This window comes from Felis catus, chromosome C2 (assembly GCF_018350175.1).
Source record: "Felis catus isolate Fca126 chromosome C2, F.catus_Fca126_mat1.0, whole genome shotgun sequence".
In the NCBI taxonomy this organism is placed as follows: Eukaryota; Metazoa; Chordata; class Mammalia; order Carnivora; family Felidae; genus Felis; species Felis catus.
In genome coordinates this window covers 105990265-106003512 of record NC_058376.1, presented here as the reverse complement: position 1 = coordinate 106003512, position 13248 = coordinate 105990265, and the positions used below count along the sequence as shown (strand labels likewise).

The 13248-nt window shown below is 39.6% G+C and overlaps 1 protein-coding gene across 1 annotated transcript in view; it reads right to left on the bottom strand.

The window, feature by feature from the left end:
• The window catches only part of RARRES1 (retinoic acid receptor responder 1), a 58203-nt gene that overhangs the window by 24076 nt on the left and 20879 nt on the right, over nucleotides 1-13248 (bottom strand). Inside the window, exons 3-4 of the mRNA XM_045037392.1 lie at nucleotides 12554-12737; nucleotides 8167-8303 (exon numbers count right to left, since the gene is read on the bottom strand). Of these exons, the coding sequence (XP_044893327.1) occupies nucleotides 8167-8303; nucleotides 12554-12737 (321 nt within the window). The remainder of the gene's footprint in view (nucleotides 1-8166; nucleotides 8304-12553; nucleotides 12738-13248) is intronic.

Sequence of the window (13248 nt, the reverse complement as noted above, 5' to 3'; positions counted from 1 at the left end):
TCCGTGCTCATGAATTGGAAGGAACAATATTGTGAAAATTTCTATACCACCCAAAGCTATCTATACATTTATTGCAATCCCTATCAAAATACTAACAGCTTTTTTCATAAAACTAGAATAATCCTAAAATTTGTATGGAAAAACAACAACAACAAAAACAACAACAAAAGACCCTGAATAGCCAAAGCAATCTTGAAAAAGAAGAACAAAACTGGAGGTATCACAATCCCAGGTATCAAGATATATTACAAAGCTGTAGTCATCAAAGCAGTATGGTACTGGCACAAAAACAGACAATGGAACAGAATAGAAAGCCCAGAAATAAACCCATAATTATATGGTCAATTAACCTTCAACAAAGGAGGCAAGAATATACAATGGGAAAAAGTCAGTTTCTTCAACAAATGTGGTAAGAAAACTGGACATCTATATTTAAGAAAGAATCAGGACCACTTTCTCACAAAAGTAAACTAAAAACAGATTAAAGACCTAAATGTGAGATCTGAAAACATAAAAATCTTAGAAGAGAACACAGGCATTAAATTCTTTGATATTGGCCATAGCAGTATTTGTCTAGATATGACTCCTGAGGCAAGGGAAACAAAAACAAAAATAGGGGTGCCTGGGTGGCTCAGTCAGTTGAACATCCAACAGGATCAGGTCATGATCTCACGGTCTGTGAGTTTGAGCCCCATGCCAAGCTTGTCTCTCTTTTAAATTTACACAAAAGCAAAAATAAACTATTGGGACTACATCAAAATAAAAAGCTTCTGCACAATGAAGGAAACAATCAACAAAACTAAAAGGCAACCTATGGAATGGGAGAAGATTTTTGCAAATGACATGTCAGATAAAGGGCTAGTATCCAAAAATAAAAAGGACTGATACCACTCAACACACACACAAAAAACTGAATAATCCAATTAAAAATGGGCAGAAAACATGAGCAGACATTTCTATAGAAAAGACACACAGGGTGTGTGCCTGGGTGGCTCAGTCAGTGGAGCATCCAACTCTTGATTTTGGCTCAGTTCATGGTCCCAGGGTCATGGGATGGAGCCCTGTTTCAGGCTCTGCACTAAGCGCAGAGCCTGCCTGCTGGCTCACTCTCTCTCTTTCTCTTTCTCTCTCTCTCTCTCTCTCTCTCTCTCTCTCTCTCTCTCTCTCCTGCCCCTCTCCCCTGCTCATGCTCTCTCTCTAAAAAAAAAAAAAGACAGAGAGAAAGAAAGACATACAGGTCAGCCAATGTGGAAAACAGTATGGAGGTTCCTTAAAAAAATTAAAAATAGAATTACTATATGATCTGGTAATTCCACTACTGGGTATTTACCCAAAAATATAAAAACACTAATTTGAAAAGATATATACACTCCTATGTTTACTGCAACATTATTTACAATAGCCAAACTATGGAAGCAGCCTAAGTGTCCATTGATAGATAAATGGATAAAAAAATGTGGTATATATACATATAGTTGAATAATAGCAATAAAATCTTGCCATTTGCAACAACATGGATGGGGCTAGAGAGTATAATGCTAAGTGAAATAAATCAGTCAGAGAAAGACAAATATCATATGATTTCACTCATTTGTATAGTTTAAGAAAACAAATGAATAAAGAATAAAAGAGACCAAAAATAAAAAGACTCTTAACTATAGAAAACAAACAGATGATTACCAGAGGGGAGGAGGGTGGGAGGATGGGTGAAATAGGTGATGGGGATTCAAGCATGTACTTACCATGATGAGGTAACGTACAGAAATGTTGAATCACTATACTGTACACCTGAAACTAATATAACACTGTTAACTATACTGGAATTATAATTTATTTATTATTTATTTTTTTTAATGTGTATTTTTGAGAGAGAGAGAAAGAGAGAGCATGAGTGGGGGAGGGGCAGAGAGAGATGGAGACACAGAACCCGAAGCAGGCTCCAGGCTCTGAGCTGTCAGCACACAGCCCTATGCAGGGCTTGAACTCATGGACTATGAGATCATGACCTGAGCCAAATTTGGACACTTAACCAACTGAGCCACCCAGATGCCCCACCTATACTGGAATTATTATTTAAAACAAACAAAGATATTTCAAAGTAAGCGGATTACAAAGAATGCCTGCATAAACAAACATCTGAGATTAAAAAAAGATACCAATTGAATTTACGTTTATTTATTTATTTAGAGAGAGAGAGACAGAGAGAGAGAGACAGAGAGAGAGGTGGGGGAGGAGGAGGAGAGAGAGAAGAAAGAGAGAATCCCAAGCAGCTGACAGCACAGAGCTTGATGCGGGGCTTGAACTCACAAACCGTGAGATCATGACCTGAGCCAAAACCAAGAGATGGATGCTTAACTGACTAACTCACGCAGGTGCCCCCAATTGGTATCTCTTGAATAACTTTTCCTGAAAGAAGGGATTTATTTTGGGGGTTAATAAAGTCAAGTTTGTTTAGTGTTATCAAATGGCATAAAGGAACTAACAAAATGACTGTACAAAAGGAATGTCACATATTCTTTAAAAAGTTTTGTTAAATTTTATTAATCAATTTAATACTGATAATAAAATAACAGACATCAAAACCAATGATAAAAAAAAGAGGAACTTCATGTGGAAAATAGCTTTTTAAAGGAACCAATGATAAAAAGAAATACGAATCTCAAACAACAAGCTTATACCTACAGGAACTAAAAAAAGAAGAACAAACAAAGCCAAAGCTAATAGAAGAAAGAAAGAAATATTAGAGCAGAAAGAAATGAAATAGAGACTAAAAAAACACAAAAAAAACAAAAACCAGAAAAGATCAATGAGGCCAAGGGCTGCTTCTTTGAAAAAATAAGCAAAATTTATAACTCTTTAGCCAGAATCATCAATAAAAAAAATATTGATCGCAAATAAAATCAGAAATGAAGCAGAATAACTAATGACACTACAAAAATACAAAGGATTAGAAGAGAATATTATGAAAAAGTGTGTGCCAAAAATTAGACAACCTAGAAGAAATGGATAAATTTCTAGAAATACAATTCTCCAAAACTGAACCAGGAAGAAACAGAAAATCTGAACAGACCAATTACTAGTAATAAAATACAATCAGTAATAATAAAAACTCCCAACAAAAATCAGAACCAGGCCGGCATTACCCTGATACCAAAACCACATAAAGACACTACAAAGAAAACAGGCCAATATTTCTAGTGAATAGAGATGCAAAAATACTTAACATTATTAGCAAACTGATATCAGCAAGACATTAAAAAGATCATTCAACAATCGAGGGGGATTTATTCCAGGTATGCAACAGTGGTTCAAAATTCGCAAATCAAGCAACATGATACATCACATCAACATGATACAAGGGAAAGGATAAAAACCATATGATCATCTCTATAGATGTAGGAAAAACATCTGACAAAATATAACATCCATTCATGATTAAAAACTCTCAACAAAGTAGGAAACATCCCTCAACATATGAAAAGCCCACAGCTAACATCATACTCAATGGTAAAAAACTGAAAGATTGTCTTTAAGATCAAGAAGTAGACAAGGATGTCCACTCTTATCACTTTTTTTTTTTTTCAACTTTTTTTTTTTATTTTATTTTTGGGACAGAGAGAGACAGAGCATGAACGGGGGAGGGGCAGAGAGAGAGGGAGACACAGAATCGGAAACAGGCTCCAGGCTCTGAGCCATCAGCCCAGAGCCTGACGCGGGGCTCGAACTCATGGACAGCGAGATCGTGACCTGGCTGAAGTCGGACGCTTAACCGACTGCGCCACCCAGGCGCCCCTTACCACTTTTATTCAACATAGTACTGAAGTCCTACTTGCGTCAATTAGACAGGAAATAAAATCATCCAAATTGATAAGGAAGAAGTAAAACTTTCACTATTAGCAGATGACATGATACTGTATGTAGAAAACCATTAAGATTTTACCAAAAAATGATCAAAGTAAGTGAATTCAGTAAACTTGCAGGACACAAAACTAATTACAGAAATCTGTTGCATTTCTATACACTTATAATGAAGTAGCAGAATGAGAAGTTAAGAAAACAATCCCACTGACAATTATGCCAAAAAGAATAAAATACCTAGGAATAGATTTCACCAAGGAGGTGAAATACTTAAATTCTGAAATCTATAAGATACTGATGAAAGAAACTGAAGACAACACAAACAAATGGAAAGGTATACCACGTTTAGGAACTGGAAGAATTAATATTGTTAAAATGTTCATACTGCCCAAAGCAATCTACAGATTTAATGTAATCTCTATCAAAATACCAATAGTATTTTTCACAAAACTGGAACAAACAACCCTAAATTTGTATGGAACCACAAATAGCCAAAGCAATTTTGACAAAGAAAAACAAAACTAGAAGTATCACAATTCCAGGTTTCAAGATATACTATAAAGCCACAGTAATCAAAACAGCATGGTACTTGCACAGAAATAGACACATAGATCATTGGAACAGAACAGAGAACCCAGAAATAAACCCACACCTAAATGGTCAATTAATCTATGACAAAGTCAAAACTTGACAATGAGGAAAGGCAGTTTCTTCAACAAATGAAAGCTGGACAGCTACATACAAGAAGGAAACTGGACCACTTTCTTAAACCATACACAAAAATAAACTCAAAATGGACTGAAGACCTAAATGTGACACCCAAAACCTTAAAACTCCTAAAAGAAAGCACAGGCAATATGTTTTAGACACTGCTTTTAGCAACATATTTATGAATATATCTCCTGAGGCAAGGGAAACAAAAGCAAAAATAGACTTTTGGGACTACACCAATATAAAAAGATTTTACACAGCAAAGAAAAACATCAACAAGACAAAAAGGCAACCTACTGAATGGGAGAAGATATTTAAAAATTATTTCTCAGATAAGGAATAAATATCCAAAATATATAAAGGACTCTTTCAACTCAACACACACAAAAAAATCAATCTGATTAAAATTGGGCAGAGGCCTGAATGGACATTTCTCCAAAGAAAATATATAGGTGGCAAACAGACACATGAAAAGATACTCAACATCACTCATTATCAGGGAAATGCAAATCGAAACAACAATGAAATATCACCTTATACCTGTCAAAATGGCTAAAATAAAAAGACAGGAAATAACAAGTGTCGGCGAGGAGGTGAAGAGAAGAGAACCCTCACACACTGCTGGTGTGAATGTAAATTGGTGCAACCACTATGGAAAACAGTATGGAGGCTCTTCAAAAAATTCAAAATAGAAATACCACATAATCCAATAATTCTACTATTTGGTATTTACCCAAAGAAAGTGAAAATACTAAGTGGAGAAGATATACACACCTTTTGGTCACTGCAGCAATTAACTAACATATGGAAGCAATCTAAGTGTCCATCAATAGATGAATATATAAGAAAGATGTGGTGTGGTATGGAATAGAATGGAATATTACTGAGCTATAAAAAAGAAGAAGATCTTGCCATTTGCAACAACATGGATGGACCTAAAGGGTACTATAGTAAATAAAATAAGTAAGGCAGAGAAAGACACATACACTTATATGTGAATGTAGAAAAACAAAACAAAGAAAACAGACTCAGAAATCCAGAGAACTGGTGGTTTTCAGAGGTGGGGAATGGGCAAATGGGTGAATTAGGTGAAGGGGATTAAGAGGTATAAACTTCTCGTCATAAAATAAATAAATTGTGGAGATGAAAAGTACAGCACATGGGGTACAGTCACTAATAGTGTAATAATGTTGAATGGTTATAGATGTGCTAACAACAGTTTTTGTGGTAAGCATTAGCTAATGTGTAGAATTGTCCAATCACTATGTTGTGCATCTGAAACTAATATAATATTGAGTATCAACTATACGGAAATAATAAAAAAATTTTTTTAAAAAATGCTTATTCGATGATGGGCAAATCTTTGTGCTCAGAAGATATTCACTGACGATCCATCCATAGGTGAATCTATGGTTTCATGTATCCATGAAGAAAATGGATTTTAGAAATTTGTACTTAAGGTTATCTGAGCTTGCCTCTCTTGGAGTAGTTGACTTTGTTTACTGTGCAAATGCCCCTCTCTCTCTACATCACACTTGCCTGACAGGAACCCCATATTGGGCTACATCCACCTCTGGCCTACTCCATGCCCACACCCTGACAGCTCGGCATGACTGGTCCTCCTTGAAATTCACGAGCCCAGATCTTCAAGGGGCCTGCAGCGGCGCACAATGCCAGGTCCATGCATCCCCCACACTTCCAACACCTCCGCTCTTATCCTTCTCCGACCTGATGACTTTGTCTCTTTCACTGAGAGCACAGAAGCAGGGAGAATATCCAGGGGCTCCCGCCAGGATATCCAGCCCCCTATCAGCAACTATGCCATTGCCTGTCTGCCCTCCCTCCTGGTGAACTCCTCACATTCCTGTCTAAAAGCAGCTCCTAGATTGATCCTATTCTCTTGCCTACTCAAAGATAGGAACTCCAACAATTCTTCCTTTGCTTTCCTGTAAGTCCTACTTTGCCCCTCTCGACTGGATTTTTCTCAGCACCACATAAATATGCTGTTAAATCTCCCAGCCCAAAAATAGAACAGAAAACAAACTCTCTTTCAACCCTATTCTCACCCATCCTGTAGCTACAGCCCCTTGTTTTCTGTTGATCCTTGTGTGCAGGATGGTTTAGTGTTGATCTGGCTGTATTTCATGGATGTGAGACACACAAAAAAACTTCCATGCTGTTCTGCCATCTTGGCTGCTCCGCCCCTTGCTTTCTTATACTCCCCTTTACAGCTAAATTCCTTGAAAGAGATGGAATGTCTATTTCTCTTTTCCCAGTCTCTCCCAACATATTCCGCTCAGGCTTTTGCCTGCAATGTGCCAGTGAGATAGCTCTTGACAAGCTCTCCAATGACTTCTGACAGCCTAAATCAAATGGTCAGTCTCAGGCCTCTTCACACACAATTCTCCAGCAGCACTGGATACAGCCAAGCCTCATCCTTAAAACACCTTCTTTTCTTATATCTTCAACCTCTAAAGTTACAAGTGTAGCAGGACTCTCTCAATACAGACCTTCTTTTCTCTATCTACACATTCTCTGTGACGTCATCCACTTTTGTGGCTTTAAATACTACACATGTGGTAGTTTAGTAGAATTTAGAATGCCCCAAATCAAGCTAATTTCTTCCCAGATCTGTTCCTCCTGCAGCCTTCCCCAGTCAGTAAATGAAGACTCTGTCCTTCCAGCTACTCAGGCCAAAGTTGTAAGACTTTTCTCATTCTCCGTGACTTTTCTCATTCTCAGATATACCCACATCAACAAATAGGGTTGGTCTAACTTCAAAATATATAAAGAATCCAAACACTTTTCACCACCTCCATGGCTACCACCTGGTCCAAGGCACCCCCAGACCTTGCCTAGATTTTTGCAATACTTTGCTGGTCTCCCTGACTCCACTCTTGCCTCTGTGTGGTCTGGTGTCAACATAGCAGCCACAATGATGGTATTGTAAGTCAGATCATATCACTCCTGGGCTAAAAACCTCTGAAGAGTAAAATACAAGGTCCTTCCACTGGCCTGCGAAGCCTTACAGGAACTGGTCCTCTCCATTTGATTTCATTTCCCAGTACCCTCCCCTTGCTGACTCTGTTCCAGCCACAGTAGCCTCACTGCTATTTCTCCAACCCATCAGCCACATTGATGCTTCAGTTCCCTCTGCCTGAAAAAAATCTTCCCTTGTGGAGGCTTGGCTCACTCACTTCTCCCAGGCCTCTGCCCCACTGTCACCCTGCTCAAATTAGAGGGGCTTTATTTTAGACAATATAAGTAGTAATTCTAACAACACCTTGCATTCCCTTCTCCCTTACTTTTTTTCTATAGCAATTACTACCACCTTTTGATACATATTAATTATTTATTAGTTCACCGTCTTTGTCTTCTCTCACTAGAGTTTCAATGAGGGCAGCTACACTGTGTTTTTTCTTCACTGCTATGTCCACAGTCTCTAAAACTATACCTGGCCCATTGCAGGCACAGAAATATTTATTGAATGAATGAAACTGTTGGCATAAAATTAGAAATTCACATTAATTTAGTTTTAGAAAACTGCATTGGTTGTATCTCTTGTGACATAAAAATGACTTTCAGTTTTTTTCTTACCCATTGGTTAACACTGCTGAGCTGTGCCATGTAGTAATGTAAAAACTGGGTTGTCTTTTCCCACATCACATAAGAGCCACCAAGAAAAGCCAAATCCCAAATGGGTCTCAGAGAGGGATCAATGTGTCCATGGCTATCTGAGAGAAAGAAAACGAAAACACACTTGTGTTATGACATTTTGGGGACAAAATTTCAAATGTTTCAATACTGAAATAGGGGCGTAACCTTAAGTCACATCCGTCATCTCTTACAGCAAGACCTTGAGCTGGACACATGGCTTGTTCTTACCTGTTTCTACATCATATGAAGATTTATGTGCTTCAGTTTGTCCTACTGAGTAAAGCTACTATAAAAATCTTATTTGCTGTACTATATTAATATACTATAGTAGTGCACTAATATAGTATACTAGTACAAATGTATGATATTAATGCAAAGTAAGAGCTATAATGATACTCAAAGTTGAAGTCTTGTTAGTTGAGAAGCATCTTTAAATTAGATGGAAAAGTCTATCAATTATTTTTGCTACATTAACTTCTGTCTGGGTCTACAGTCAATGCGATGGTCTTTGCCAATCTCCAAATATCTTTATCTGATCATTGGCTTTAAAGCTAATCAATGAATTGGTAGTATTTCTGTCAGTGATTTTGAACACATGCAGAAATCAAGAGGGTTTTTTCTGTGGTATTGTTTTTGGAATTGCAATCTTTTTATTTCAGCAAACACTTATAAAAACCTACTTAACGGGGCGCCTGGGTGGCTCAGTTGGTTAAGCGTCCAACTTCGGCTCAGGTCATGATCTCACAGTCTGTGGGTTCGAGCCCCGCATCAGGCTTTGTGCTGACAGCTCAGAACCTGGAGCCTGCTTCAGATTCTGTGTCTCCCTCTCTCTCTGCCCCTCCCCTGCTCACGCTCTTTCTCTGTCACAAAAATAAATTAAAAAAAAAAAAAAAAAAACCACCTACTTAACTACACTGCTTGAGGTGGGGTTAGTACATTACATTAACACATTACTTTTTGTGACTTTTAGGAACTCAAATTTTAGCAAGTGATTAATTTATGAGATAAGTGTTTATGGACCAACATTTCATGAAAAATGGTGGAGATATTCTTGGCTTAAATATAAGCCCAATAATAGTATAATATGTAAGGAATAAGAACAAACTTACTAGGAAACTAATCCTTCTTGGTAAAATAATCATTAGCATAAATTCTTCTCTGTACTGTGGAACTTGGCTGGTTTGTAATGGTAATCAATTCAAAGATCATTCACAGACTGCAGGGGTGATGGGAGGGACACGAAGATGGGTCCCTACCCCCTACTTGTCGACAGTGCAGAAACACAGCTGATACCTTCCGCAAGAGGAGGATCAAAGATCTGATAGAGCACACGGAAGGGAGAGGGACCTTTGGGCTGGAGAGATTTGGGGCAAACTTCACAGGGATGAGATTTGAGCTGAGCCCTGGATTCCTGTTGTGTATGTAGGGATGGGAGGGAGACAGTGAAAGCTTCCTTCATCCAGCTCCCCATCACATGATTCATCTTCCAGTGCCATTGTGAGTTCAACAAAACCCGTTACTAGAAAGCAAGTCGGTTACCCCAAACACTGTGAACAGCGTGGACAATTGAAAGTATAAATGCTGGCAGTGCTACTATAGAATCACTCAGGTGACAGGTCTCTGGCTAGTTGTCCCAGGTTTTCAGTCTTTTCCTTTGTAGAGTACTTGGGCTCATGTATAGGAAGTTCATAAATTCATCAGAAAAAGTGAAAACTGTACTCAAAAAAAAAAAAAAACCACAAATACCTTTTTTGGGGAAAAATAGTTTGGAGCAAGGATATCCTGAAATGGATTTAGATAGCCTCACCTAGCAACTGTAGAGCAAGCTGGACTACAAAACCCCAACGTCCTGGAGGAGTAAATGGTGAACAGAAGCTGCTGGGATTTGAACTGGTTAATCCGAGGAGACTGCCACAGTTTTGACTGACTTTTGTCTAAAACCGAGCCTTTTCCATTTTAATAGTTTTACAGACAAGCTATAAATAGTGCCATCATATGCTTCCGCTGAATTTAAAATGACAACAGAGGGGCGTGTGGGTGGCTCAGTCGGTTGAGTGTTTGACTTCAGGTCATGATCTCACAGTTCATAGGTTCAAGCCCCATGTCGGGCTCTGTGCGGACAGCTCAGAGCCTGGAGCCTGCTTCACATTCTGTGTCTCCCTCTCTCTCTACCCCTCCCCCTGCTTGCTCATGCTCTGTCTCTCAAAAGTAAACATTAAAAATAATTTTAAAAATGCTAACAGAACTTGTAAATTCTGTTAATAAAAAGGTGCCCTCTATTAAAAAAATTTTTGGAGCTTCAAGCCACATTAAGTTACATTGTTACAGAATGATTCTTGTGGGCACATAGGACTTATTAACTGAACATAATGCAGTTTATCTGCACTATCATAAAGTGTCCAGGGGCGCCTGGGTGGCTCAGTTGGTTAGGCATCCGACTTTGGCTCAGGTCATGATCTCACGGTTTGTGAGTTTCAGCCCCGAGTCAGGCTTGCTGCTGCTTCAGAGCCTCTGTCCCTCTCTCTCTCTCTCTCTGCCCCTCCCCTAGCTGCACATGTGTGCCTGCGAGTGCACTTTCTCTCCCTCACAAAAATAAATATTTCCAAAAAAGAAAAAGTGTCCAAAACCTAGTGATCCTGTAGCAAATATTCAAAGAAAAGGTCCTATACAATTTCTAAAATTTGTGTTCTAAGGAAAATATATAAAATCTTATTTCCCCAGCCAATGCTAAAAGAGAAAAAAAAATCCCTAAATAACTGTAGATTTTAAGCATTAGTCATTAGCCCATTTATTTCAGACACTACTAAATACACACAAATTCTACCACAATATAAGATTTGAATTGTTCCTCATAATTCTTTGGAACAGAATTCAAGCGGAGTTGTCAGAGAATTACTATGAGAAACATCCTAAAGCTTCTGAATTTTAGAAAGGCAAGGAGCAGTATTCTGCCTGCAGGTTTTTTTTTTTTTTAATGTTTATTCATTTTTGAGAGACAGAGATAGACAGAGCATGAGCAGGGGAGGGGCAGAGAGAGAGGGAGACACAGAATCTAAAGCAGGCTCCAGGCTCTGAGCTGTCAGCACAGACCCGGATGCGGGGCTCGAACCCACGGACTGTGAGACCATGACCTGCACTAAAGCCGGACGCTCAACCGACTGAGCCACCCAGGCGCCCCTGCCTGCAGGTTTTTAAGAACACTTGGTCTCCACAAATGGACAGAGCACGGACGCACTCAGGAGTGAAGACCTCGGTCCTTCCACGTTGACACGGGTCTGTTGTAGTTGCTGGGCAAACGAGTGAGCTGCGAGAGAGTGTGCGATGGAGGGGGGGGGGGGGGGGGGGGAGGGGGGGAGCCGCGGTGCTAGAGCGGTCATATGTCGAGCTCAATACCCAAGCACAAGTCCAGAGATGACTTTTAGTGGTTTGGAAAATTGGATTTTCCAGTAAGTGCAGTCTCAACGGCCGCCCACATGCTCTTCTGAGCGCCAGAACAAACGAGCTGTTCGGCTGAGTCACTTCAGAGGGCAGGGCTCATTTCTTATTAAAGACGGCTCCACTGCCCATTAGCTCTTGACCTAAAAGGAGATAAACTTGATTCCACTGCAGCCTCCGAGCAAGGCCCTGAGACAGGTTGGCTCTCCCAGCCCTGGTGTGGAAGTCTGTGATGGGCACAGTGAGGATCTGGAATGGTGTCTAATCACTTAAAGTTTCCAAAGCCGCTACCAGAAATCTTTAGAAACGTTGCCTCAGGCTCTGGGCTCAACTTGGAAAACTGCACCCCTACGTGCATATCCTATTACAAAGACCTCTACCTTTTCTTTGAAGGTTCAGCTCTTGCTGAACCTTGTCTAGGATGGGAAGTGGGGAGATTAATGGGGTACTGATAGCTCTTGAGGGCGTTACTATAGCTTCCTGGAGATAAAGAATAGGAAAAGGATACCTCTGCATTTTGTTTCAGTAACAAGGTCTACCACATTCTGAGTTCAAGTGCCACTATGGGAATAAAAATTTAAATGATCATTCTTTTTCTTTTTAATTTTTTTTTATGTTTTTATTTATTTTTGAGACAGAGAGAGACAGAGCATGAGCAGGGGAGAGGCAGAGAGAGAGAGGGAGACACAGAATCTGAAACAGGCTCCAGGCTCTGAGCTGTCACACAGAGCCTGACACGGGGCTCGAACTCAGACTGTGAGATCATGACCTGAGCCGAAGTTGGATGCCCAACCGACTGAGCCACCCAGGCGCCCCATAAATAATCATTCTTTTTAAGATTTAGCAATTATATATATTCCTTAATATAGAAATTCCAGACACTGATTCATACCAGGTATGCTGACTACATCCAAGGGGGTTTTGAGTTGCTTCATGTGCTTGTAAAGCAGGTAATCCTCCTGTTGTCTTTTGTTCTTCTCAATGAGTCGTGTACAAGTCACATTAATGGCCGGTCTGGGTTTCTGATTCCTGAAAAACACTCGAGCGGAACATTTCCCCAAACGTTCCTCACCTTCCTGAAATAAAGATTTTGGAATTAAACACAATGGCTACTGATCCCTCCCCACCCACTCCAATACACAGATACACAAAAGACTGAGAAATTCCCTATATGTGGCAGGATGCATTGGCATTAATAGATGCAGGAGTCTTGGCTTTGTAGAAAGTGATTTGTGTGCTCACAACTGAATACAACAGTCCTTCACTATTTGCTGTTATTTAAAGTGCTTTCTGACAACCCCCTTATATAATCATGCTGGGCTTACTCCAAAGAAATATCATTGATGTCTATTGAGTACTGCTTGGTTCAAACCTCAAGGTTCTCTACCGTGGACCAACAAAATGCTTAGCTGGACCTCAAGCTTGCTAACTCAAACGAAAAGATGACGCTGTCCCCATTAACAAAAATGACAACAGCCTCATACTGCTTTATGAAGTCGGTCCTCCTATTCCAATTTTACAGAGCGAGACACTGAATCTAAAGAGGAATTTACTCCATGTCTCACAGCTAGTAAACGGTAAGCCAGG